Here is a 26868-nt window from a genome sequence, read left to right as displayed (position 1 = left end):
AGGAGACGGGTGGAGTTAGGAGAGTCGTGTGTGCTGTGATTAGCTTGCCCATTGCTGCCCCCCAGAAACTCAGGCTCCATCTGGGAAAATTGAGAACTTAAGAAACTTGAGCCCTGGCTAGTGGCACAGTGGATAGAGCATTGTCCTAGAGCACCAAAGTTTCTGGATTGATCCTGAGGTCACCAGCTCAACCCTGAGGTTGCCAGTTCGAGCCCTGGTCAAGGCACATATGGGAAATATGAGAAGCAGTCAACAGGTTCCTAATTAAGTGGGACAAGAAGTTGATGCTTCTTCCTTTCTCCCCCACTTTCCTCTCTCTCAAAAGAAAAACAAATTTATAAAAAAAAAAAAAAAAGAAGAAGAAGAAACTTGAGACCAGGAGGTAGGACCTGGTTTCTTGGAAGACTGGTTTCTGCTCTGGGAATGGAAGAGGTGACTGAAAGGGCTGTAGATTGGACTCTGTGGAGATGAACTGTTTCCTGGTGGTGTGACTGAAGGCAGCATGATGGGAAGGGGATGTTCCTCCTCTTCTTGGGCTATTCCCTTTACCTAACTGAAAGTCTGGAAGACGTTTGGACTTACATGGTTCTTGTACCAAGAGGTTCTTGTTTGTTGCTAACTGTTTCTCTGGCTTCATCTGAAATGGAATTAGACTGATCAGTGGTAAGTATCAAGAAAAAATCTTACTGTTCAGGCCGACAGCCATTTCCTCTTCTTTTCCTCTGAAAAAAGAGCCAGTCAGAGAAGAACCTGTGGAATCTATAGAGAAAGAGGACGATGGCCAGAAGAAGAGGGAAAGAGCTGACAGAGATGGGGGAATCCTGAGAGGTTTATAGCACACTGCTTAGTAATTGACCTTGTTAAAATTTCTAGCTTCTGACCCTGGCTGCTTGACTCAGTGGATAGAGCATCGGCCCGGCATGCAGACATCCCGGGTTCGATCCCCAGCAGGGCACACAGGAGAAATGACCATCTGCTTCTCTTTCCCTCCCCAGCAGAGGATAGCTCGGTTGATTCAAGCTTCAGCCCCAGATGACGGTTGCTGGGTGGATCCCGGTTGGGCCGTATGTAAGGGTCTATCTACCCACCTCTCACTAAAAAAAAAATTCTACCTTACAATAGTCGCTTTTTTGCTCGGTTGCTAAGTGTTAGCTAAGATATATGCTGACCATAATTTTAAAACAGAAAAATCTGCACACACAGTATGGTGGAGGAGAATGTGAGACAGATTATATAAATTTGGGACTGTCTCAGAAAGTCAGTGTGCCTGAAGAGGGATGCTGGCCCTTTCAAATAGTCCTTAGCAGCAAGAAAGACCGATCCCTGCCCTGGCTGGATAGCTCGGTTGGTTTGAGCATCGTTCCGAAGCACAGAGGTTGCCGGTGCAGTCCTTGGTCAGGGCACACACAGGAACAGATTGATGCTCCTGTCTGTCCCTTACACTCTCTAAAACGTCAGTAAAAGGTAAAAAAAAAAAAAGATCCTTTTATTCACTTCTAAGCTATACTTTCTTGATGATTTGTTTTTCTAATAATTGCTCTTTACCTTGAGTCTGGTTCTTCACCCTTAGGAGGAAGCCTTTCTGAGGAAATTCAAAGCTGTTAGATTGGCATGTGAAATAACAGGTCTAATAACAAGTGTGGCCTATCTCTGATTTTTGGAGGCCTGAGTTACCAAAAATCAAGATAAGGTTGTGAAGCCTATAGTATTTAGCATGTTCCTAAAGATACAGTAACATTCTATGACAAAACCGTATATGTTATCATTAATTACACTGTGGGTCAGAACACATCTACAGATTGGAAGGGGCCATATTTCCTTCCACAGATCTTTCCTGGAATGGCAGTAGTACTTAGTTGGTACCTACCAAATGTGTTAACTAAAATAATATAGTGAGTATTATCCTGATCACCATCCCTTGGCCAATTTGTCATAGTGGAATGCTATTGGGTTTTTTTTTTTGTGTGTGTGTGTGTGTGTGTGTTTTTCATTTTTTCCGAAGCTTGAAACGGGGAGGCAGTCAGACAGATTCCCGCATGCGCCCGACCGGGATCCACCCGGCATGCCCACCAGGGGGCGATGTTCTACCCCTCTGAGGCGTCGCTCTGTTGCATCCAGAGCCACTCTAGCGCCTGAGGCAGAGGCCACAGAGCCATCCCCAGCGCCCGGGCCATCTTTGCTCCAATGGAGCCTCGGCTGCGGGAGGGGAAGAGAGAGACAGAGAGGAAGGAGAGGGGGAGGGATGGAGAAGCAGATGGGCGCTTCTCCTGTGTGCCCTGGCCGGGAATCGAACCCAGGACTCCTGTACGCCAGGCCGATGCTCTACCGCTGAGCCAGCCAGCCAGGGCCGGAATGCTATTGGTTTTTAATTCTCTCTGATTTAGGAGCTAGAAGGCAAAATTGGGTGGGACCTGGGAAGTTAGTATAGCTAAGCTATTTAACATCTGAGTAGACAGACCCTGTGTTTGTAAAAGTAAACTCAGCTTCTAATGGTGAAAAATACCAATTAGCCGAACAAGTGGTCCACAACCATTTTTCTTCTTCGGAGGCTTACAGAGAAGAGGTTGTCTGCAGTCCCTTTTTCTTGGTGAATCTGAACGATGATTCTTTTAGCTCACTCGGTCACTGGACTTACCTCTAGGTGGCAGATGTGCCATACCCCAAGTTGTTTCTTTTGTGGAGCTTTTCTTCGCCATTCTCAGTAACACATGGAAGAGGGTCAACCATGGTGCCCACTGAGCTATTTGAAGAGGTGCTCTAAAATAGCACGTTAAATTGGCCTGGCGGTTAATTGGGTTTTTAAGGCACAGCTAGTAGACCTCTGTGTTTGGATGTGCCGTATGGAAAATGGGTCAGTCTGACCTTCTAGCCTGTCTTAGATGTGGTAGAAGTTCAAGAATGGAATACTAGTGTGGGTGTTGTGGGGAAGGCTGTTTTATGGGGTGGTGAGTATCCAAACACAAAACAGCTCTTTAACAGGACTTTCTGACTTTCAAATACTTTTTGGACTTCAACTACCTATCTCCTTTTCCCACCCCTCCTCCCCATCCTACATCATACTTAGTCCTAGCATTTCCCTCAGAGCTAGCTTTGAAGAAACCCTAAAGGACACCAGTTAAGACTCAATAACGATTGGAAGAAGTCATGATAATAGGAAGTAATAATGTAAACAGGACAACTTTGCATTCATCATTGGATTTTGCTTTCACCTAACTGATCATATTTGGCTTAAATGCAGGGAGGCCAGCCCAGCTGGAAGGCTGCTATTGAGATCTGGTTTCATGAGAGAGAGAGAGCCTCTGATGTCCAGATGTTGCTTTTGGCAACAGTATTTTTATTTACAACGTGAAGGTGAACAGCACTCCAGGAGGTACTTGGTTGGCCATGGGGAAGGCAGCCCGTAGCTGGGCAACCGTGGCTGTGATGGAGGTTGGGGGAAGGAGAGGAGACGAGGCCATCGAGCATCTTTGTGTAGCTGGACTGCCTCATCTATACACAGTGAAAATAGCAGAGAGCTACAAGACTAGATGGCCACCCATCCATGTCGTGGCTTGAGTTAACATTCTGCCCTCTTCAAGTATGGACCATATTTATCATTTCAGAGATGAGGCTCTGCACTGACTCCTAAGCTGCTTGCAGTGCAGTCTAATATTTTTAGATGCGAGAGATTTGCTAAGCTCTAGGCGAGTGATGAGCTGTGTTAATACAAGGTGGATTATGACTAGTCAGTTCTCAGGGTGCTGAAGAAACACACTTCTATCTTGCCACAGCTGCCCCTCTGGTTTTTGTTTTAAAAACTGCAAAAGTTACTGCAGTTCCCTCTCCCACCCCTGGTAGGTGGTGTCTGGGAATATACCCAGAACCTTTTGAAAAGAGACTAACGGGAGGGAGTGTTACCTAATAGCCAGGAAAAGGGAGCAGTTTCCTGATAGGCTGCCACGCGCGGAGCAAGGCGGCAGGGGGGGCGGGGGCTGCCCCCGGAGTGGGTTCAAAGGCATCGATGGTCTCCTATTTTTTTCTGCCACCAAAATAACTGCGTATTGGGTGAAAGTCGTTGCGTTGGTCCTGGATTAGTCTCAGTAAAACTGCTTTGCTGACTCAGAAGTCTTGTGAGCATGCAGGGGGAAATCCTGGCTAGGAGGGCAGATGCTGAGCCGTGGCAGCTTCAATGAGTGGGGGTTTTTGGTTTTATTTTTTCTTTTTTTTGAAAGGCAGTTGTGCTTTTGACATTTAAGCTATTTAAAGTTTTTGCATCTAAAATGAAAAAGATAACTTCAGAAAATCTGGTGCAGTATATGTTGTTTAGCTTGAGTATTTATTTATTTTTGCAATTTTATTGATTTGCTCTTACAGGAGAAAGACATGTGCAAGCTTCCCTTGTCCTATAGATAATTATGAACACTTCCCCTGTGCAAGGCTCTGGGCTACAGGCCCTGATATTCCAGGCCTGTGGGATCTGTCCTGAGACAGTAAAACTGACTGTGGACTCTGCCCTACCCCCCCCCCCCCCAATTTCACAGAATAACCTAAAGAAGAAAACTGCCCCGTGGCACTTTGAGCCAAGGTGGGAAGTCCACGCAGGCCTTTCTCTCAGGCCTGCTGCCCCAAAGTAGCGTCTGTGGCTGTGACTGCATGGTGGGTCTCTGCTTTCGTTCTTGGTGTTCCCTTGACTACGGCTTCATTACGTGTGGAGCTTCATTAGGGCTTCATTACCTGCTCATTCATTAACCGATTTGTTCATATTAGCTGCCTCTGCCCAGGCTGCACATTTAGTCTGAGTGCTACACTGCCCCTGATGCTGCCCTGGCTGGAGGGTGCATGTGACAAAGGAGGGGGACTTTTGGGAGCTGTAACTAATGGGTAATTGACTGTTGCTGGCTTCAAAGTAGTTATAACCATTTTTGCTAGAATCACAGGGGGAAGATTTTAACTTGTAATAGTTTATGTTTCCAGAGATGTTTGCTGAAGACTTAGCTTAATGGATTCTCCATGGGAACATTGTCAGATTGTGGGGAAAATCTCCATTCAGATTCTCAACCGATTCTGTTTTCCAGGAGCTCAAGTTTAAAGAAAGAGGTTATCAGGGTTTAAGTAGGAATTCAGGAGGAGGGTTTAAACCAGTAATAGAAGAATGTGTTTTCATACACTTGAGAAACATCCATTAATTTGCTTATAAATCTGAGCTATTTGCTGTTTATTAAAGCCAGTTTTCCAAGTATCTTTCAATTACGGAGTTCTGGTTTATTTCTTTTAAGGTAAATTTGGGTGTTTTTTTAAAGATTTTATTTAGTGATTTTACAGAGAGAGGAGAAAGAGATGGGAGAATGAGAAGTATCAATTCATAGTTGCTTTACTTCAGTTGTTCACTGATTGCTTGTCATATGTGCCTTGACTAGGCAAGCACAAGGTTTCGAACCAGCGACTTCAGTGTTCTCGGTGATGCTCTATCCACTGTGCCACCCCAGGTCAGGCTAAAGAAGTTTTTTTTTTCATTTTTCTGAAGCTGGAAACAGGGAGAGACAGTCAGACAGACTCCCGCATGCGCCCGACCGGATCCACCCGGCACGCCCACCAGGGGCGACGCTCTGCCCACCAGGGGGCGATGCTCTGCCCATCCTGAGTGTAGCCATGTTGCGACCAGAGCCACTCTAGCGCCTGAGGCAGAGGCCACAGAGCCAACCCCAGCGCCCGGGCCATCTTTGCTCCAATGGAGCCTTGGCTGCGGGAGGGGAAGAGAGAGACAGAGAGGAAAGCGCGGCGGAGGGGTGGAGAAGCAAATGGGCGCTTCTCCTGTGTGCCCTGGCCGGGAATCGAACCCGGGTCCTCCGCACGCTAGGCCGACGCTCTACCGCTGAGCCAACCGGCCAGGGCTCCAAAGAAGTTTTTAATGCACAGTTTACCAAGTCATTATTTTCTTCTTCCTTAAAATTAGTCCTGATTAGTCAGAATTTATTGTGGTGTGTATGTGTTTTTTTATTTGTCTTTCATTAGTGTATGGTATTTTAGTGGATATGGAAGCTTCTGGCATACCACGTGGGCTCTGTGAAGTACGTGGTAGGCCTGTGACTATTGGCACCCCAGTGTTCGTCACCATTTCAAGGCATCTTTTCATAATTCTTTCCAAAAAGAAGACCATTGCTCACTTCAGGATAAGAATGTGCTACAAGAGAATATTCTGGAAAAAAGAAAAAAGCAGAAGCACAATGAGATTATGCCTGGTTTTTGAATGAGTTGGGAAGAATGGTAAAGGACTTAATGTATCAAGGTTATAAAAGGAAAGAAAACTTGGAATAGGGGAAGGAAAATTTGTCAAATTGGACAGATGCTAAAAGAAGTTGGGTTTTAAGTCCCTCGCCCCCTGCCAAAAAATTTTTTCTGCTGAAACAATTGGGCAGAGACAGTGGTTGACATTTTGGAAAGAGTCAGAAGGTAGCCTCTGCTTCTCCTCATTTCTGGTGGGAGAGTTGCTGGCTTAGCAGTAGGAGCTACATGGTAACAGCTTTTCGGGAAGACAACCTTATGGCCTGAAAAAGTAGAACATTTCATAGAATCCTTGTAAGCTTTCACTGTTTTTCTTTTCCTCTTATAGCAAATCCAGTTTGCTGATGACATGCAGGAGTTCACCAAATTCCCCACCAAGACAGGCCGCCGATCTCTGTCCCGGTCCATCTCTCAGTCCTCCACTGACAGCTACAGTTCAGGTAGGTGTGAGCTTCAGCTGTCCACGACCTCTCTTCCCTGTTCTGGATCCTGAAGCAAGCTCTGTCCCCAGAGCTTTTATGTAGAATCTGAAATACCTCATGTCAGGACTGCCCATCTTTGTGCCGAGAGCTGATAATTAGTGGTTGGGCAATGAGAATTTTCCCAGCCAGCCTTGTGGCTGGGGACGCATTTGTCATCTTGAGGCTGTCTTCCCCTGACTGTCTCTGTGTGTGGTCTGTGGCCAGCGCCTGGTTGGTAGTTCTGGGCCGGTTCCCACGTTCATTGTTTACCAGCCCAAATGCCAAAGGAGAGATCAATGGTGTTGGCTGACGGCACGGGACTGGAAAGGAGGTGTACTTTGAAAGCAAAGTTCCTCATTTCTTTATGTAAGATAGACCCTTTTTCTTTGTATCAAAGATTGCTTGAATTTTAACAGTAAAACTTAGTGTTTTGGCCCCTTTTGTTTGCTAGATTATCTTTTCTGTTGAAGTGCCCTTCCCTGGTCACCCTGTGCGGTGGGGGAGATTCATACTTCTTTCATGTGGCTCCCGCTCTGTTCCTTTTTAGTCCTCTCCTGTCTAAACCCTGTGTAGGTCGTCTTTTGTGCCCTTCTCACCTTTAGAGTGGGTCCTAGAAGGTTAACCTGGCAGGGATATGGAGCCTGAGAGGTGGTGGGCTAGAGGGGCACATCGCTGAGAGGGGCCCTCACCCAGCCCGTGTTCAACGGAGGAAGCAGCGCTCAAGGATGAAGAGGCTGCCTGACCAGGCGGAGGCACAGAGGGCCACGAAAGACCCAGGTTTGAAACCCCGAGGTCACTAGCTTGAGCGCAGGCTCATCTGGCTTGAGTATGGGATCCTAGACATGACCCCGGGGTCACTGGCTTGAGCTCAAAGGTTGCTGGTGTGAGCAGGGGGCACTCACTCTGCTGTAGCCCCCTGGTCAAGGCACATACGAGAAAGCAGTCAATGAACAACTAAGGAGTGCAACGAAGAATCGATGCTTCTCATCTCTCTCCCTTCCTGTCTGTACCTGTCTCTATCCGTCCCTCTTTCTGACTCTCTGTCAAAAAAAAAAAAAAAAGGATGAAGTGGCTTGCCCACAGTCAGACATTGCCATTAATGTCAACACAGAGATTTGTACCAACACCATTTATCTTTTGCCAAAATATCATTTGCACTGTCTTACTAACATTAAGGACTGGGCTTTTGAGGTACAGGGAATGTAAAGAAACAAACAAGTTTTTAAAAACTTATTCTCCACCCTGTGCCACTCATAACCCAATGTAGACAGGGTGGGCAGAGAAGGCGAGTGGTGGCATGCAAGGTGAGTACCGAAATGAATGTACAGATTCACTGTGGGCCTGTGTGCGAGAGAGGACCCAGATACAATGGCCGTCATAAATGAAAAGGTGGTCTTGGGATGTCTTGGAGTGACAGAGATAGTGAATGACAAGCAGGCCACTCATAGCTAAGAAAGAATTAACTGTGAAGGATTGAGTTATGAGAGGAAGAAAGATGGAATGAGTAAGAAAGCTTTAACAAAGTCTTCAAAGATCTTGATGGCCGTGTGTTTTGGGAACCTCCTAGAGCAGTTTTAGCAGCTCAGTGATGCAGCCCACTTGTTCTAGTGGGGCAGATACCATTCTTTTTTTTCTTTTCTTTTTTTGAGATAGAGGGAGAGAGATGAGAAACATCAACTAGCAGTTGCATCACTTTTTAGTTGTTCATTGATTGCTTCTAATACATGCTTTGACTGGGGGCCTTAAACCAAGCCAGTGACCCCTTGCTCAAGCCAGCAACCTTTGGGCTTAAGCCAGCAATCATGCTTATGATCCCATGCTCAAGCCAGCAACCTCAGGGTCTTGAACCTGGGACCTCACCATCCTAGGTCAATGCTCTATCCCCTGTACCATCACCAGTCAGGCAGTAGACACCTTTTGTAGTGTCTGTTAGCTAGACAGAAGTATTATGTTAGCTGGGAGTACAGAGAAGTCAGCCAGAGAGACTTGGAGCACTGGCAGAGACAGTGGTCAGGGAACTATTTGGTTTACACAAAGGACTTGAGAAGTAAGGAGTGACTATAGTGTATCCTCCTGCACCTCTCTTTGAAAGAGCATTTAAATTTTTATATGAAGCTGCTTTTTAGAACCAGAGCTGCTCACTTGTTGTGTCATTTCTTTCCATTGCTATATTCCTTGAGCACAACCTAGTGTAAAAGCCTTTATAAGATTGATTACCTTACCACTTTCGTCTTTATGTATGGTTCTGAAAATATGGTCCTCTAAACAGCAGCATCAACAATACCTGGGTGCTTGTTGGAAACGCCAGTTCTTGGGTCCCACCAGAGACCTTCCAAAGGGTTTCTGGTGGTGGGGCCTAGCCAACTGTGGTTTAGCAAACCTTCCACATGATTCTGGTAGAGGTATCGGTGCTGAAATCTGAGACCAGTGATCTATAGAAATAGCATTCTTTAGTGTCCTAAATTATTCTTCCATTTTGCCATGGCGGTTCCAGTTCAGGTGGGGACCTGATTACCTGGGATTCACTATCACTGGTACCAGATTGGGACCATAGCGCCTATCACAGGCGCTGATGGCAAAGTATCACCGATCTGGATGAAAGGGCCACAATCCTGAAAGGTACATAGCAGTTTCATTCCTGCCGCTATGAGACCTCGGAGGAGCAGAACTGAGAGAGATGTGAAGGTGCCTGCAATGCAGAGTTGGTTTAATTTAAATGAGAGTCCCTTGGGGGCCATACTCTGTGGAGTTGGGGCCATTGAGGCTTTTGTGTCCTTGTTTCTCTTTTCTGTCTCCAGCTGCATCCTACACAGATAGCTCTGATGATGAAGTGTCCCCCCGAGAGAAGCAGCAAACCAACTCCAAGGGCAGCAGCAATTTCTGTGTGAAGAACATCAAGCAGGCGGAATTTGGACGCCGGGAGATTGAGATTGCAGAGCAAGGTAAAGGAAGGGGGTCAGTCGGGGCCAGAAGCCACCACTTGCTGGTCATCAGGATCCACAAACAACCGGAGGCTTGAAAGCTAACTTGAGAGTCTGCTGGGGAAACTCAGTGTCCTGGACTCTTGTGCAACCAGATCTCTGTATGGAGCTTGAGCCTCAGGATTCTTGTTCTTGTCCTCCCTGCTTCCTGGTCTCAGCATGTGGTAATACCCAGAGTAGTTTTGTTACCGCCTCCCCCACCCTGGCACCATATCCAGAGGTCTAGTGCGGAGTCAGCAAGTCTGGGATCGCTGCTACCCTGTGGTTAGTTCTGCGGGATTCCGCCATAGCTGCCAACCTCCGAGGCCCAGATTTCCCAGAAGCCCGGATGTGTTGTGGGAGGGTTTTCAGCAGGACGAGGTGACCTAGGGTCTCCATGGGTCTTCAGTCCTGAGCACCCTCTGCTGGAGCAAGAGTAAAAGTGACTGGTGGTTTCTCCATCTCACACCTGATGAGTTCTCCTTCCTCAGTGATGCTTTTCCATTGAAAGCGTGTTCTGTTCTGTTCTGGGAGGGAGTATGGAAACCAGAGAGACTGGGAGAACAGGGTTGGACAGCCTAGAGAAACAGAAACAAGTGGCTTCTGCTGCGGGGAAGCTTCCTTCCTGGTGTGCTGGGCATACACAGGAGTCCATCGGCCAGTGCCATCACCACCTCCTTCCCCGCAGTGAATGGTGAGACTCGCCCTCCGTTTGATCAATTCTGAACGTTTACTTCACTCTGTATTCAATCTTCCACGCAGGAGGCTGAACCCAAAGAGGAAGAGAAATTCCATGTGATTACCTGACAGCCCTCCACGGTTTTCTGTCGAAGCTGCCAGTTATCACAGAAATATGCTTGGAGTTTCTCTAACCTATCTCACCACATCTCACAGCTCCAGACCTGCCCGCGCTTGCTGGGCGGGGACTGACGCCGCTGCTAGTGCAGACCTAGCTCAAATCCTCTGTTCTTTCACAGACATGTCTGCTCTGATTTCACTCAGGAAACGTGCTCAGGGGGAGAAGCCCTTGGCTGGTGCTAAAATAGTGGGCTGTACACACATCACAGCCCAGACTGCGGTGAGTTTGTGGGGAGAAAACAGGGACATCTGATGGGGGGGGCAGCTTTTTTTTACTTGCTTTTCCTTCCCTGTCTGTCCAACCTCCAATAAGGATCTCCCTGTTACACAATAATGGGACTTTCTAGTTTGTTTGTATGGGTGTAACCTACTTTGAAGAAACCTGACTTAGATGTAGACATTGCAAAAATAGGATTGTTATAAAAATGTTACTAAGACGTTTAGGTACATACCTTTTGGGTAACGCAAGATGTCAGCATGCCCCCTCGCTGGAGTCGACCTGCTGTAACTTCCCAGCGGCACACCTGCTGCTCAGAGTGGCTGGGTCTGGCTGGGTCCCGTGCCGCTCCTGTCTGCCTCCTCCTCACCCTGCCTTCCTGTGCATCTACTCAGGTGTTGATTGAGACACTGTGTGCCCTGGGGGCTCAGTGCCGCTGGTCCGCTTGCAACATCTACTCCACTCAGAACGAAGTGGCTGCAGCACTGGCGGAGGCTGGTAAGGCCTTTCTTCTCTCGTTGCTGTTCCCAGCTTTGCCTCGGGATAATTATCCAGACGTCGTTTTATGTATCACAATTGTCTTTACAGTGTTATGTCTGCTAGGGGCTGTTAAGTTAAAGGAAAAAGGAAGTATCAACAGGAAGAAAATGGATAATAAAATTAAGGTTCATATCCATGATGGAATATTATACAGTCATCAACAGTGACCTTTGAAAAGAATCAAATTACATGGAGAAATGTCCAATTACTAGTGTTAAGTGAAATGTCCAATTACTAATGTTAAGTGAACAAGGAAGAATGTTAAAGTATACGAGCTATATATAAGCATGAGCTCCATGGGTCTCCTTTGGCCAAAAGTCTCATCACTTTTGAGAGAATACAGGAAGTGCCTTTTTTGTTGACTGTATACTGTCAGCATAGTTGATAGTTAATAATTTGGTATTCAATGTTACTTTGAAAATATATGGTCCACTTGTGAGTTCAATTAAAAAATTTTTTAGTTTATTGATTTTAGAGAGAGGAAGAGAGAGAGAAACACCAGTTTGTTATTCCACTTATTTAGACATTCATTGGTCGACTCTTGTATGTGCCCTGACTGAGGATCGAACCAGCAACTTTGGGGTGTGGGGATGACAGTCTAACCTCTGAGCTACCTGGCCAGGGCACCATCGGACGATTTTTACTGTTAAATGTTCAGAAGAAAATCACCATGAGGTTTCTTTAAGGGTCTCGCTTCTCCCTGGGATCCTCAGCAGCTAAAGAACTCTTGTTTTTCTTACTCTCTTCTGGTGTTTATTGCAAAAAAATTCAGGCTGTTCTAAAACAAAGCACCTTAATTCTGCTACACAGAGATAATATTTGACCATTTTTTTCGTTTTTCTATTCACTTTTTACAGAGATACAATTTTATAAACCAAATACAACATTATCAGTAGTAGTTTCCCACGTCACTGAAAACTTGGCAGGCAGCATCACTTGTCATTTGTCGTGTCAGTCATCTGGACGTGTGGTCTGACTTCACTAGGCGCTATTTTGACTTTTTGCACATTCTAAGTTGTTTCCTTTGCAGCGTAGTTTCTGTAGCCTTTTCTCTTTGCATGGGTCTCAGAAAGGGATATCGGTGTAGGAAACCCCGGGGTCAGCTGATCTGTGTCTGTCTGTACAGGAGTCGCGGTGTTCGCGTGGAAGGGCGAGTCGGAAGATGACTTCTGGTGGTGTATCGACCGCTGTGTGAACATGGATGGGTGGCAAGCCAACATGGTAATCATGCATACTCATCCTACACTTTGATAAGAGATTTGTTGCCTTTTTTCCCTCAAAGCATGGTTCCCTGAATATGTTTTGGATGGTTGGTCTGACTCACTTACTTTGTTGCCAAAGTGTTTGGCTTGCTACCTGCTCAGAAGGGGTCTGAGGACTGAATGTACAGGTGGGGAGAGGGTGAGGCTGACTGAATACCTGTGGCTCAGACACAGCAGAGTGAACTAGCAGGAGAAGAGGTGGTGCCTCTGCCTCTACGGAGTGGGATTCTCGGTGCTTCCTTCCTGCCCCGGCTCTCCATTTGCATCAGAGAGGCTATTTATTCCAAAGTCTCGGCTGAAAATAAGTGTGTGATTAGCCTAATACTCTTCACTAGAGCCTAGAACAAACTTAGGAATCCTTTTAACCATTTTTTCACCAACAAAATTTGTTTACACTGTCCAAACCTGCTCTCAGGAGCCCTGAGGAGTGCTCTTCCAAAACATACAGGGCTCTTTTCCTAGCGCAGACAGTGGGTTCAAAGGTCCCCCCCAGCTCTAGCAGCCTGAATGCCCATAGAAGTCTTCTGGCTGTTCTGTAGATCCTGGATGATGGGGGAGACTTAACCCACTGGGTTTATAAGAAGTACCCAAACGTGTTTAAGAAGATCCGAGGCATTGTGGAAGAGAGCGTGACTGGTGTTCACAGGTAACAGATCTGGAGTAGCTGCCCCTCGTGTCCCTGCCTCCGCAGTTCTTCTGGTCTCTCCCAGGCGGTAGGGCCGTGTGCAGGCTTGTAGGGACGCAGTGTGAGTGTTCCGTTAGATAACACTGTTTGAGTTTTTACTTTCAAAAAATCAAGGAAACCCTGAAAGGAAGCTGAGGTTCTAGTTTACATATTTTTCTCTCCCACTTATTCCCCTGTGATGCTCAACCAGTGTTGGGAGGTAGGGAGTATGTCTTAACTATATTCAATATTGTATCATAACTTTATATTTGAAAGAGGAAAAAAATTCTGTTGTAAAGCTGTACGCAGAACATGCTACAAAAAGTAAAACTGGACAAAACCTTCTTGGCTTGTCAGAGTACCTAAAAGATACCTGAGAGGGCGTTTCTGGGGGGCACGGTGCATGTGCTCTCCCACACGGAGGGAGCCGGCTCAGAGGCGTTGATGGTCTTTGTGTATCAGAAGTAGGCCTGGGCTTTTTAAAGATTGCAAAAATGCTGATCTAAGGAAATACATCCCCTTTTATGGAAGAGAAGTCAATTTCTTCAACTGAGAAGAATTTTTTCCTTCCGAAAAAAGGGGGGATGGAGAAAATGAAGTGAGGAAGGATGACGAGGAAATTTCTTGTTTACTAATGTCCTTGGGCATGAGTACGGCTGGGGAGGCAGCATGGAGCTTGAAGAGAATTAGGCAGAGTTTGCCGCGTACTGTGTTTCAGCAGCTGACTTTGTGTGTGTTTTTGTGGCTTCTCCCTTTAGGCTGTATCAGCTCTCCAAAGCTGGGAAGCTCTGTGTTCCAGCCATGAACGTTAATGATTCGGTTACCAAACAGAAGTTTGATAACTTGTACTGCTGCCGAGAATCCATTTTGGATGGGTAGGTAGATGCGTATAGGGACGCAAGCTTACAAGCGGTGGGTGTGGGTTGGGTTGCAGGGTTAGTCCGCATCTCTCCAGTCTTGTCCTCTGTTCTCCTTTGGCGCCTGGGGGTCCCCTCATGCCCAGCCCAGCCAGCTTCTGGCTGGAGTTCTTGTGGGGCATGCCCCACACTTCTAATTTTGTACAGAGGGACTGTGTTTGAGCTAATAATGTTCGAGTTGAGCTCTTGTCTGTTCCCACAGCCTGAAGAGGACCACAGATGTGATGTTTGGTGGGAAACAAGTGGTGGTTTGTGGCTACGGCGAGGTAAATACCCGGGCCTCTGTGCTGCCTTTTCGTAGACTTACCAGAAAGGCTGGGGGAAGCCTTGTGCTGTCTGGGTGGAGTCACCAATGCAGGTTTAAAATGCCCCTTCAGCTAACGTATCTCAGGGATAGCAGGTGTCCTTTATTCAGGTTTATGAACACAGACATACAGAATGAAGTGAGTTTTCAGAGTTCACCTCTTTGTCTTGTGGAATGCAAAGTTGGCATCATTTCCCCTATTTATAACAACCACCTTTTTTGAGGCTTAATTCAAGTGAGTATGTAGCACTTCAGCCCCGCAGGTGGTTGGCAGTGGAGTGAAGGTAGAATCGTAAGTGGCACATAGCTGACTGTCTCTACACTGGAGTAGGTGGAGCCTTCCTGTCATCAGCGAGGACTCGCAGAGGTTCTGGGCTGCCGGGCTGCCGTTGAGTTCAGTGCGTCTCAAATGAGAGTTACTGGTCTTGCTGGACTAGGAAACTAGAGATTATAGTTGTTCTTCCTTGGCCTTGTTTCCCTAATGGTAGCACTTTGATTTCCTTGTTCTCTTTTACTGTCCCCAGCCCCGGCCCTTGCTATGAGTGTGACGTCTGACTAAGGGTCACAGCATAGTCTGGATCTGTTTGTGCTGTGCCCGGGTGGAGCCCCACTGCAAGGGCTCACGCGATGATGGCTGATTGCAGGGAGCTTACTTCCTGCCTCCCGAAGAGCCTCCCTGCCCCGGGACCCAGGCCTGGGCGGAACTGACAGCCCGGCTTCCTTCTGCCACTGCAGGTGGGGAAGGGCTGCTGTGCTGCTCTCAAGGCCCTCGGAGCGATTGTCTACATCACGGAAATCGACCCCATCTGTGCTCTGCAGGCCTGGTAAGGACAGAGGATTCGGTTTACTCCCGGGACTGTTCCTGAGGGCTCCTGGTCGGTCATGTTACCTGTTCCTGCAGAGACCTCTCAGGAGAAGGCTCGGATCGCTCTCCGCCCACTGTAATCGCAGGGCGCTCCCAGAGCTCCCTGGCTTCCTCCCCTCCTTGATGGAGTCTCGGGGACTCTGAAGAGGCTAGAGTGTAGTTTAGCACCGCCTGTCCCTTGCCATCCCTGGGGGTTGGCAGTGGATCTGACCTTAGGAATTGACTGTTTCATTTGTGACCGGCTTCCGGCCCCGTGCCCCCTGGCTTTGCTCACTGCGTCTTCCTTTTCTTCCAGCATGGACGGGTTCAGGGTGGTGAAGCTAAATGAAGTCATTCGACAAGTGGATGTGGTGATAACGTGCACAGGTGAGCGTCAGGGATGTGCCCGGTGGGGTGTCAGCTCTGGGGCTGAGTCTTCAGAGCGGTCGGACGTCCTGTCCTGGAGAAGAAGACCTGTGCTCACTCCGTGGAGGAGTCTGAGCCAGAGGAAGCTGTCAGGATCGGAACGTGTTTTCCAGAACAAAGAGCCTTTTTCCCTGATGGCTTATTGTGCTGCTCAGTCTTCAGCCAGACAGCGTGGCCTGCGAGCTGTCACGCGGCGCACCCTTGTGTTCTCACAGCGCGTGCGTGCTCCTCGGTGCCAGCAGACTCCTGTCCGTGTTCCCCTGAGCACCTCGCCCTGTGGTCCCCGTGGCAGCCTTCAGCCACTCTGCTTTGCTTCCAGGAAATAAGAATGTAGTGACACGGGAGCATCTGGACCGCATGAAAAACAGCTGCATCGTGTGCAACATGGGCCACTCCAACACGGAAATTGATGTGGTGAGCTTCTCGTGCACCTCCTGCCAGGCCTTTCCCTCCGCCTGCCGCGAGGGGCGCCGTCGGTGACCCTGCTCTCTGCCTTTCAGACCAGCCTTCGCACGCCCGAGCTGACGTGGGAGCGCGTCCGTTCCCAGGTGGACCACGTCATCTGGCCGGATGGCAAGCGCGTCGTCCTCCTGGCCGAGGTGTGCACAGCTGGGCACCGCCGGAACAGCACAGCCGTGGAGCTGGATCCCTGGGGGGCGGAGGCAGGGGACAGTGCTAGGCCTTTGTTCCCCTGACCTCTGTCTTTGGCAGTGATATAGTTCTCAAATGGTTTGGTCCCCAAATAGAATCACTCAAAAAAATACCTACTGTGCTCACTCAACAGCACACATACTAAACTTGGAATGATACGGAGATTAGCATGGCCCCTGCGCAAGGATGATGCGCAAACTTCTGAACCGTTCCATATTTATAGAAAGAAAAAGACAAAAGACCCCACTTTTTAGTAAGTAACATACTGTTTCCTGACCGCAGCTGAGTCTTCAGCTTGTCACACTCAGTGGACTTGCAGAAAATAAGCTAAAGCCTGATCTGGAACTCGTCCCTGCCAGCCGAGCCCAGAGGGGCATAGGGGCTTCTCCTGGTTTGCTTGTCTGGTGTGACGTTGGAACGGGAGCCAGATGGAAAGCACAGCTCAGCCCAGGCTCCTCTTGCCTTTGCAGGGTCGTCTGCTCAATCTGAGCTGCTCCACCGTCCCCACCTTCGTTCTGTCCATCACGGCTACCACGCAGGTACGTGACGTCGTGCTTGCCGTTCTGCTCCGAGTGGAACTGGGCCTCGATCAGGGTTTGCATTATCTACACGTCCCTAGACCCAGTGGGGGCCGGCAGGCCCTGGCATGTTGCTGTCTAAGAAATGCTTTTGTGTTTTCTGACCCTCTTCTCCCACTGTAGGCTTTGGCGCTGATAGAGCTCTATAATGCACCTGAGGGACGCTACAAACAAGACGTGTACTTGCTTCCTAAGAAAATGGGTGAGTGAAAAGCAGTAGAAACCCTATGGACCCCAGACTGTTACATGGTTTGGTAAAATGAAAAGCATGGGATTTAGAGTCAGAGTTCTAATCCCTGCTCTAGCATGGAGGTTTTGGACCTCAGGACAAATTCTAATCCCCATGAGCCTCAGTTTTCTTATCAGTAAAGTGAGACTGATGCTCTTCCATTGCAGAATTGTAGTAAGAATTACCATTAGTGAAAGTGCTCTGCACGGTGGGTATGGGTAGATGCTCCTCTTCTGTGAAGTCTGATGGTCAGTAAACTTTCCACTCTACCACTGAGCACAGCTTGGGGCCAAAAGAAGAAATAAATGGCCTTGGCCTTGTCATTCCTCTTCTGTGTGGATATGCAAACAAGCTCTTGTCATTCCAGGGACAGCTGTGCTGTGTTCGTGTGACGTGATACGTCATCTCTGGTTCTTTACCTTCCTGAGTTGTGTCCACCGCCCATCTATAATTTATGGCCCAAAGCCCTGTCCGTCCTCTTAAAGCTAAAAAGCTTCTTGTTCTCATCACCTCCAGTAGCTTACCTCAGATTGTTTTTTTTAAGGTCATATCCATAAAGGTAACTCCCAAGAAGATTATCCATGTAAAATTAGTAAACTTGTGCCAGCCACCTTAGAAATCCCTGGATTCTAAGATTAGAGTCCTTCAGGGATCTTACCTTAAATTAATGTTAATGACACAAGGCCTTTTGAGCTTCCTGGTGTTTACTTTGATTCCTGACTTGACTGTAATCCAGTGAAGGAGGTTGCTGCAGGAAGGAAAGAGTAGTTGATAATATGTTGACCACTGAGGTGTAGCCAAAAGCTTTGCCAGAGAAAGATTAGGAGATACAAGTTCATGCCATTTTTGTCACCCAGGCATGTGGCTTTCTGTGTGCACTCTGGATCTACTGAGAGAAGTATGCTGCTTAGAAAGGCAGTGTCGAGGGTCTTCTTAAGTAAGCACATTTTTGAGATGTAGATTCTTCCAAAGTTACTCCATCCCTGTTCACTCTCAGAGAGCTTCAGATGGAAGCAGGGAGAGGTCATACCCCGAGAGGCATGTTTGAAATGGAGTCTGCTCCCTTCGCTTTGTTCTCCCTAGATGAGTACGTTGCCAGCTTGCACCTGCCATCATTCGATGCCCACCTGACAGAGCTGACGGATGACCAAGCAAAATATCTGGGACTCAACAAAAATGGGCCATTCAAACCCAATTATTACAGGTAACTTGGGCAAAGCAAGTGAGAAGCTCTTCCCAATATTAAACCAAGCCGCCTAGCCCACTTTCTTGAACGAAGCTGACGTCATACCTCATTTGGAAGAGTCCAAGGACTCTGCCCCAAACTCACAGGGCAGGCAGAGAAATCGTGTCTCTTTTACTAGATGTAAAGGAGTGAAGATTTTCTGAAATTCTGGCGGGAGCTTGGGCCTCACCCCTAGTAATTCTGATGCGATTGGCCTGGGATGGGTCCAGGCTTATTTTGTAAAAGCTCCCCAGATGGACCCGAATGTGTAGTCATAGTGAAAACCATGGACGCACATTATCAGGGAGCAGGAGATGAAACGGGAGGTGGCATTGTCAGAACCCTGTGGAGGCCAAGGGAGGAGTGATCCCTGCGGGGTGACAGCAGGGACCCCAGCCCGGGCCGGGGAGGGACCCTGGACAGGGTGTCTGTTTCTGATTCTGCTCTTGGAATTCTCCCGTGTAGGCCGCAGTCCTAAGCAGCCCTCTCTCTTCACAGATACTGATGGACCATATTACCAAGGACCAGCCCACACGAACCACACAAGTCGAAAAGAAATCTTTTTTAAGATAACTTGCATTTTCTTCTTATTCCTTTCCTCTTGATTTATTATTATTTTTTTTCAAATAATTTCATTCTTATTTTTCATCTCATCCAAGTTCTGCAGACTACACAGGAACTTGCTTCATGGCTCTTTAGATTGAAATTGAGGTTCAAGGGTTCTCACCCTAGTCACTAAAGAAGGATTTTACTTTCCCTGCCCAGAAAGGTGATTCTTCCTTTTGCCATTTCTGGGGACTTTTGTCTTAACTGGGTACCTTATTAACAGGAAATGTAAGGTACCTTCCAAGTGGAACAATCTGCAATGTCTAAATTGCCTTAAAAGCGCCCATTTTTTAGCTGCTGAAATTAGTGCTCTTTGACTTCTTCAGAGTAGCAGGGTGGCACCTGCGAGCCAGGTAGGTTAGCTGTAGGTGGTGCATGTTAACCCCTAGATGCTCTCAGCCCTGTTTTCTGTGGAAGGGGGTGTGTCTGGTTCAGAGGGTGCGCTAGTGAGTGTTGCTTGTTAAGACCCAGTAGGCACAATGGGTTTAGTACGGCCCTTCCTCTACTCCCACCAGACCTCCTTAGTTTTCAGGTTTTTAACCAGATTACACTCTGTTAAGTTGAATTTTTACCCCGGCATTTATTTCTGTTATGCAAAAAACAAACGAAACATAAGACACATCTTTAGTGTTAATGCTGAGAAACTGCTTCGGTGGCTAGTTGGTATCAGTTTCTCTAAAAAGCTTTGGAGCTAAGAGGGCAGAGTTGAGTCTAAGAAATGTTGGTCTCAAACTCTGATAAATCCCTGTATCTAGCCCACAGTTATAGCTTCTGTGAACTGGGGCCACAGCTATGCTATCAGCTCTGCCCCTTTACAGCTTATGCTGAAGGCGATTTCTTGAGCCATTACTCAGTCAGTATAGAGCACTGAGCTCTATCTTTAGGATTTATCCCTCGAGCCAATTTCTGGTCAGCTCTGCTTCTGCAACCTAGAATATTTAAAGGGAGGTAGATGTGGGGGTTGGGGGGAAGGCTGCATTGGGCGGTGGTGAGGGAAACTAGCTCCGGATGACGTGCTGGGACACTGGGCCCCTCTAACGTTAGTTCTGCAAGAGTACCACTTCTGATTGGCACGTGTCACAAAGAATTTCTGAACTAAGATCAAAGGGCAGTATGCAGAGAGGTGGTGATCAGGACGTCTGGGCTCATGCTCTGAAGCAGTTTCCCTGAGAGGAGACGCTCTCAGTGATCAGAGGCGTATGCCTGTGCCGTGCATCTGCAAATCAGCACTTCCGCATGGGCACGTGAGCTTATGCTCGTGAGCTTTAAGTCTATAATTATCCAGGATCCTAAATCCCTAACTTGTTCTAGCTTGTGATCCTTCAAAGTTGGGTCAGGCATTAGTGCTAGGTACTGTAGGAATTTTCATTTCTCTATTGCCATTGATCAGAGCGACCTTCAAACAGGAATATGAGAAAGGAAAGCTTTCACTCTGCCACTTCCTAGCAGGGGACAGTGGACTTGCCAAACTTTCTTCCATTTCCTCTCCTGTTTCTCCCCACTCAGCCCCTTCCCACTCCTTGCCAATGTGACCATGCTTGCTTCTCTGTAGATGCTAATGGTTCAAGCCCTTTTCCCCAGGGCGTGTAACCAGCCAATCAGAGCACCACACCCTTCAGGGGAAGTAACCTGGCCAGCAGGGAGGGGTATCCATCCTGTCATCTCTGCTGGAGGGAAGGGGCCCTTCCTGCTGCCCTCTGGCCTGCCCCTGCTCCGTATCTATTACTCTGCCCATAGGAATAATAGGTAAGGGCTCCATCTCTGCCAAGCCATGTAGCAGGGGCACCGTGGAAGAATGTGACATCAGAGGGAGCGTGTGCAGAGCAGCTGGGGAGGAACAAGTTTATTTTGTATTGAATGATTTTTAATGAATGCAATATTAATCCTTGCAGATGAGCAATAATCATTAAAGTCAATTAAAATGATGACCTTACTGGAAGTCTGTCGTTTTTGGTTGAACAGCATAACTTCATTAGAACCTGTTTTCTAGGCTGGGACAAGCCATGGTGAGTCAGCAGCATCTAATCGAGATTTGTTGAGGACCCGATATGCAGAGAACAGGCAGGAATCCGAGCGCCTCGGTAATACCTTACGTTTTGTTTGCCTGCTCTGCCAGGGACTTCTGCTCACTTCCTCCAGGAAGCAGGCCTGCTGCTTAGGGCTCCTCGCTTGCCGAGAAGACCCTGTATCGAGCTCTTGTCCTTAAAGAGTGTCTCCAGTGTTCTGTAAGCTGACTCTCGCCCATTTCTGAGGTTGTTGCCTGTCTTTTGAGGTGACCATGTATCTGTTAATACTGTTGGAGAGCAGTGCCGTTTCTGTTTTGTTACACTGGTCCAAAACAATATTGATTATTTCTGCACAGGCTGGTAAAATGTGTGTTTTTTATTCTGTGAGACTTTAGCCATGCGCATAAAACCAAGTGCAAATCTCAGAAGTTTTAAACCAAGCCTTATGCATTCATTATGTATATAATGCCTGGGGCTGCTTTCACACCACAGTGGCAGAGTTGAGTGGTTGCACCCACGTGGCCCACAAAGTCCAACATCCTTTCTCCCTGGCCCTTTGCAGGAAAAGCTCGCTAACCCGGCATGATGGCCGTGTTAGGTGTAAGGGGAAAGGTGGTCGGGAGGCATTGGGTTTGCCTCCTGGTGGGAATGAAGCAGGAGTCTGCGAGAGCAGAAACGGAGGGAAGTGTGAGAAAGTCCAGGATGTTGACAGTGCTAGTCTGGGGAGCAGAAGTGGAATCCACCCGCACCTGCCACGAGTCCCTGCGGTCGACATCTCAGCCGCCCTGGGAACTAACTGGTAAAGCGAACTTCAAGGTGACTTGGGAAGGAATTAATGATTCCAATTTAGACTGAATATTTGAGTACAAATTTAGACAAGTTGCATCAATTATATACACACATACATGTATGTACTCTTGGAAACTACATTAGTGGAATTTTTAATAGTATTTCTTTTGTTTGCATTTGATTTGGGGTTGAAGTGCTCAAAAAAGGAAATCAAATATATTAAATGTATAAATGCATTTGGAAATGTTTAAAGGAGTTTAAGTTTGCCTGACCTGCGGTGGTGCAGTGAATAGAGCGTCTACTTGAAATGCTGAGGTCCCCGGTTCAAAACCCTGGACTTTCCTGATAAAGGCGCATATGACAAGCAACCAATGAACAACTAAAGTCAGGCAACTGTGAGTTAATATTTCTCCTTCTCCCCTCTCCCTCTTCTCTCTCCGAAAAATATTTAAAAAAAAACAAAAAAATTAAGGAGTTTAAGTTTATAAATTGGATGTTCAAAGTCCCCTTAAAAGTGATTAACATTTGCTAGATTTATAACTACATTAAGATCTATAAGCTGAACTTTAAAAAGTATAACGTTTTCAATTTGTTGCTTTAATCAGTTGAATGTTATTTTTTTTAACTGAAATAATGTCTTCTCTGCCTGCACAGCAGCACTTAAAGACATTTAAAAATGTCCTCTAAAAAGAATTGTTCTGGATTGTGGGCCAGAGAGCGGATACTTGTCTGTGATCCTGGTGTCCTGTAGCTATGGTTCTCTACTTCAACCACTAGATGGCGCATTTTCCTCACATCTGGTTGTCACACAGGGTCTCTGGCCAACAAAGGATGATCAAGTATAAGCCTACAAATCCTTTTTCTGAACCCCCTGTGTTTTGAAATTGAGAATATCAGATTTTTAGGAAATACTCAAAAATGCAGTATATTAGGTAATACCTATTGGGGGGGGTGCAGAGTAGCATCCCATATCAAATGTATTAATATTTCTTCAATTAGGTTTATTAATATTCACAGATAAGGGATAAATGCTATTAATAGCCTCCCATCAGTTCAGATCAGGTTTTTCTGCCAAATTAATTTTTGCCAAACTGCAGGAAAAGTTTGGTTTGTAGAAATTTTTAAAATTTTGGAGTTGTGAATAAACGCTTGTAGCTCTAACACACTTAGGTGGTGTGTAACTGGCCTCCATTCTATATGCTTTGCACAATTAGCATACTTGATTCTCACAATCATCCCATGAGATAGGTAGTACTGTTACCCCATCTTCCAGATGGGAAAATTGAGACAATGGGCTGAAGTAACTTGCCTAAGAGTACACAACTCCTAAGGTGGTGGAGCTGGAATTAACCCAGACAGTCATGCTCCAGGATCCACCATGCTTAGCACTTGGCAATAGCACTTCTAAGAAACGGCCCCAAACCAGGGTTCTGGTATCGGAGTCGCATGCGGGGCTGGTTAAAAATACAGAATCCTGGGTCCTGTCCCAGATCTAGGAAACAAACTCCCAGAGCCATAGGGAAGTTCTGTATCCCCCCAGAATCACCATGCGGTTCATAGGGAAAGCTAGGGCTTGACCTTGAACTTTCCGGCTTCTTACAGCCCTTCCAGGTCAACTCGAGGCTCTCCAAGGGTACTTTCAGGCAGTTTCTCCATGGATGGCATTGCTCAGCAAAGATTCTTTTAACGGAAGTGTCGGCGTGGACATGAAGACCCAAACTGAAGACTTCCCTCTTGCTTCCTGAATGCAGGTCCTGACAGCCCAGGGATCCCGCTGCCTCCCAGTGCGCGGAGCTCACCTGACGCCAGCGCCAGTTTCCACTCCCGGAGCCAAGACTCACTGATGAGTCCTTGCACTCTGGGTTTGGCTGGTTTTAAATCACAAAAGTTCTCACGCACTTTCATCACTGATTCCACTATCTCGGTGCATAAACACCAAACAAAAGGTCCATTTTCTTCAATGATTCTCTCGCCTTTGTATTTCTGTCTAGGAATATTACTTCCTAAGGGTCACTTATCTAGTGGGGAAGTAGTAAGGGGCTTGAACTGGAGAAATACGAGCAAACTGCCCTGCTGAAGGTCAGCAGCACAGCCTTCCCTGAGGGGCACTGGCTCTTCCTGCTCGCTTTCAGGGGAATTTGTCAAAAAGGGTGGGTTTGTGTAAATTTCTTTTACGCAAAGACTTAAGTCTAGGGTTAAGATACGGTAAGGAGGGAACTGTCTTTCTGTGTCACGTACAGTGGGGAGCAAACCAGGACTGTGGCTCTTTCCTGTGTGTGGGCTTGCTAATGCAGGGGTCCCCAAACTACGGCCCGTGGGCCACATGCGGCCCCCTGAGGCCATTTATCCGGCCCCCGCTGCACTTCCGGAAGGGGCACCTCTTTCACTGGTGGTCAGTGAGAGGAGCATAGTTCCCACTGAAATACTGGTCAGTTTGTTGATTTAAATTTACTTGTTTTTTATTTTAAATATTGTATTTGTTCCCGTTTTGTTTTTTTACTTTAAAATAAGATATGTGCAGTGTGCATAGGGATTTGTTCATAGTTTTTTTTATAGTCCGGCCCTCCAACGGTCAGGGACAGTGAACTGGCCCCCTGTGTAAAAAGTTTGGGGACCCCTGTGCTAATGCCTAGTCAACGAGGTCCTTACTCTTTTCTGATTCTCTTCAAGATCAAATGTCGAGTAAAAATATAACCAAGTAATATGAAGGTGCTCCACCCCCTCCCATTTTTTCCCAGAAATGTTTATGTTCAATTGACTTTTTTAATTTAAAAAAAAATGGGGGAAAAGACATAACATAAAATTTGCCATTTTAAGCATTGCTAAGTGTATGGTTCGGTGATATTGATACATTCACAGTTTAGTGCAACCATCACCATCATCTGTTCTCAACCCTTTTGATCTTGCAAAGTTGAAACTCTGCCTGTTTAACAACTCCCCATTCCCCTCTCTCCCCGTGCCCTGGCACTCCCCACCCCATCCTATTTTCTAAGAATCTGACTACCTCATATAAGTGGAATCACATGTATTTGTCTTTCTGTGAGAGCTTATTTCACTCGACGTAGTGTCCTCTGTGTGCATCCATGTTATAGCACATTGCAGCATTCCCTTTTCAGGGCTGAATAATATTCCATTGTACGAATTTACCACATTTTACTTATCCATTCGTCTGTCCGTGGACAGCTGGGTTCCTTTTTAGCTACTGTGAAGAATTCTGCTAAGTACATAGGTGTACAAATAACTCTTCAAGACCCTGCTTTCAATTCTCTTGGGTGTGTGCCCAGAAGTGGAATTGCCCCATCATAGTTATTTTATTCTTAATTTTTTGGCATAACTGTCATACTGTTTTCCATAGCAGCTGCCCCATTTTACATTTTACACCCCCACCTGTAGTGCACGAGGGTAAATTTCTCCACATCTCGTCAGACATCCCCACTGAATATGAAGTGGCATCTTGTAATTGTGATTCGAATTTCCCTAATGATAGTGATGTTGAGCATCTTCATGTGCTTGTCGGCATTTGTCTATCTTCTTTGGATACATGTTTATTCCAGTCCTTTGGCCACTTTTTAATATAGTTGTTTGGGTTTTTGTTGAGCTTTTGGGGTTTTCTATATACTCTGGATATTAATCCCTTATCAAATATGTGATGTGGAAATATTTTCTCCCATTGTGTGGTTTTCCCTTTTATTTTGTGGATAGTGTCTTTTTGATGCACAAATTTTAAAAATTTTATAAAGTCTAATTTGTCTCTTTCATTGATCCCAACTTTACACTATTGAAAATAATTCACAACCCTGGCCGGTTGGCTCAGTGGTAGAGCGTCGGCCTGGCATGCAGAAGTCCCGGGTTTGATTCCCGGCCAGGGCACACAGGAGAAGCGCCCACCTGCTTCTCCACCCCTCCCCCCCTTCCTCTCTGTCTCTCTCTTCCCCTCCCGCAGCCAAGGCTCCATTGGAGCAAAGATAGCCTGGGCTCTGAGGATGGCTCTGTGGCCTCTGCCTCAGGCGCTAGAATGGCTCTGGATGCAACAGAGCATTGCCCCCTGGTGGGCATGCCAGGTGGATCCTGGTCGGGCGCATGCGGGAGTCTGACTCCCTCCGTGTTTCCAGCTTTGGAAAAATGCAAATAATAATAATTCACTGCCTGGAACATCAGCAAACATATATGTTTATTTAAATCTTTATTTCCTCAGGATCTATTACTAGAAGTGGAATTACTGAGCCAAAATCTTCCCTATTCTGAAGATAGCCAAAACAGTGTAGGCCCTCAGGGGTCCCCAAGCTTTTTACACAGGGGGCCAATTCACTGTCCCTCAGACCATTGGAGGGCTGCCACATAAATGCTCCTCTCACTGACCACCAATGAAGAGGTGCCCTTCCGGAAGTGCGGCGGGGGGCGGGATAAATGGTCTGAGAGGGCCATATGCGGCCCGTGGGCTGTAGTTTGGGGACACCTGGTGTAGGGTCTTTAAAGTCCAATTTCTCCCCCAAGTAATGGAGCTTGTGGTAGGTCAGTCTTAGAACTCGACGAAACTTCAGTCATCAAAACTAGATGTCAGTTGTGTGAGGGTTGTGTGGGATGTGCTGGCTTTATCTAAGAGGCCGCTCAGCATTGGTTCTTTTCCTGCAAATTCCGGAGCTTTTTCAAAACTATCAACTTGGTCTAGTCTAGCTTGGATGACATGCTCATTTACATTAAAGAACTCACTAGCAGGGGTCCCCAAACTTTTTACACAGGGGGCCAGTTCACTGTCCCTCAGACTGTTGGGGGGCCGCCACATACAGTGCTCCTCTCACTGACCACCAGTGAAAGAGGTGCCCTTCCGGAAGTGCGGCGGGAGCTGTATAAATGGTTTCAGGTGGCCACATGCGGCCCACGGGCCATAGTTTGGGGATGCCTGCACTAGGGCCTGACCAGGCGGTGGCGCAGTGGATAGAGAGTTGGACTGTGATGTGGAGAACTCAGGTTCAAGACCCTGAGCTCGTCAGCTTGAGCGCGGGCTTATCTGGCTTGAGCAAAAAACTCACCAGCTTGGACCCAAGGTCACTGGCTCGAGCAAGGGGTTAC

The 26868-nt window shown here is 47.0% G+C and overlaps 1 protein-coding gene and 1 non-coding gene across 3 annotated transcripts in view; both read left to right on the top strand.

Moving 5' to 3' along the window:
• AHCYL1 (adenosylhomocysteinase like 1) overlaps positions 1 to 20936 on the top strand; it is a 40685-nt gene extending 19749 nt beyond the window's left edge. Inside the window, exons 2-17 of one of the 2 annotated variants that reach the window (XM_066352168.1) lie at positions 6590 to 6701; positions 9521 to 9664; positions 10660 to 10760; positions 11153 to 11255; positions 12424 to 12518; positions 13099 to 13205; positions 13982 to 14098; positions 14343 to 14406; positions 15180 to 15268; positions 15605 to 15675; positions 16034 to 16128; positions 16215 to 16313; positions 16836 to 16904; positions 17067 to 17145; positions 18256 to 18376; positions 18896 to 20936. In XM_066352168.1, coding sequence (XP_066208265.1) covers positions 6590 to 6701; positions 9521 to 9664; positions 10660 to 10760; positions 11153 to 11255; positions 12424 to 12518; positions 13099 to 13205; positions 13982 to 14098; positions 14343 to 14406; positions 15180 to 15268; positions 15605 to 15675; positions 16034 to 16128; positions 16215 to 16313; positions 16836 to 16904; positions 17067 to 17145; positions 18256 to 18376; positions 18896 to 18902 — 1473 coding nt within the window. In that variant the 3' untranslated portion in view covers positions 18903 to 20936. Of the gene's footprint in view, positions 1 to 6589; positions 6702 to 9520; positions 9665 to 10659; positions 10761 to 11152; positions 11256 to 12423; positions 12519 to 13098; positions 13206 to 13981; positions 14099 to 14342; positions 14407 to 15179; positions 15269 to 15604; positions 15676 to 16033; positions 16129 to 16214; positions 16314 to 16835; positions 16905 to 17066; positions 17146 to 18255; positions 18381 to 18895 lie in introns of those variants that run through there. The other variant, XM_066352170.1, reaches the window with a different exon arrangement.
• On the top strand, positions 16484 to 16586 carry LOC136383623 (U6 spliceosomal RNA). The gene has a single exon (XR_010747446.1). It is a non-coding gene; the product is annotated as a U6 spliceosomal RNA (small nuclear RNA).
• Positions 20937 to 26868: the final 5932 nt, after the last annotated feature.

The sequence above is a fragment of the Saccopteryx leptura genome, chromosome 11, assembly GCF_036850995.1.
Source record: "Saccopteryx leptura isolate mSacLep1 chromosome 11, mSacLep1_pri_phased_curated, whole genome shotgun sequence".
Classification (NCBI taxonomy): domain Eukaryota; kingdom Metazoa; phylum Chordata; class Mammalia; order Chiroptera; family Emballonuridae; genus Saccopteryx; species Saccopteryx leptura.
Note: the sequence above shows the minus strand (reverse complement) of the source record. Positions and strands in the feature narration are given on the sequence as shown.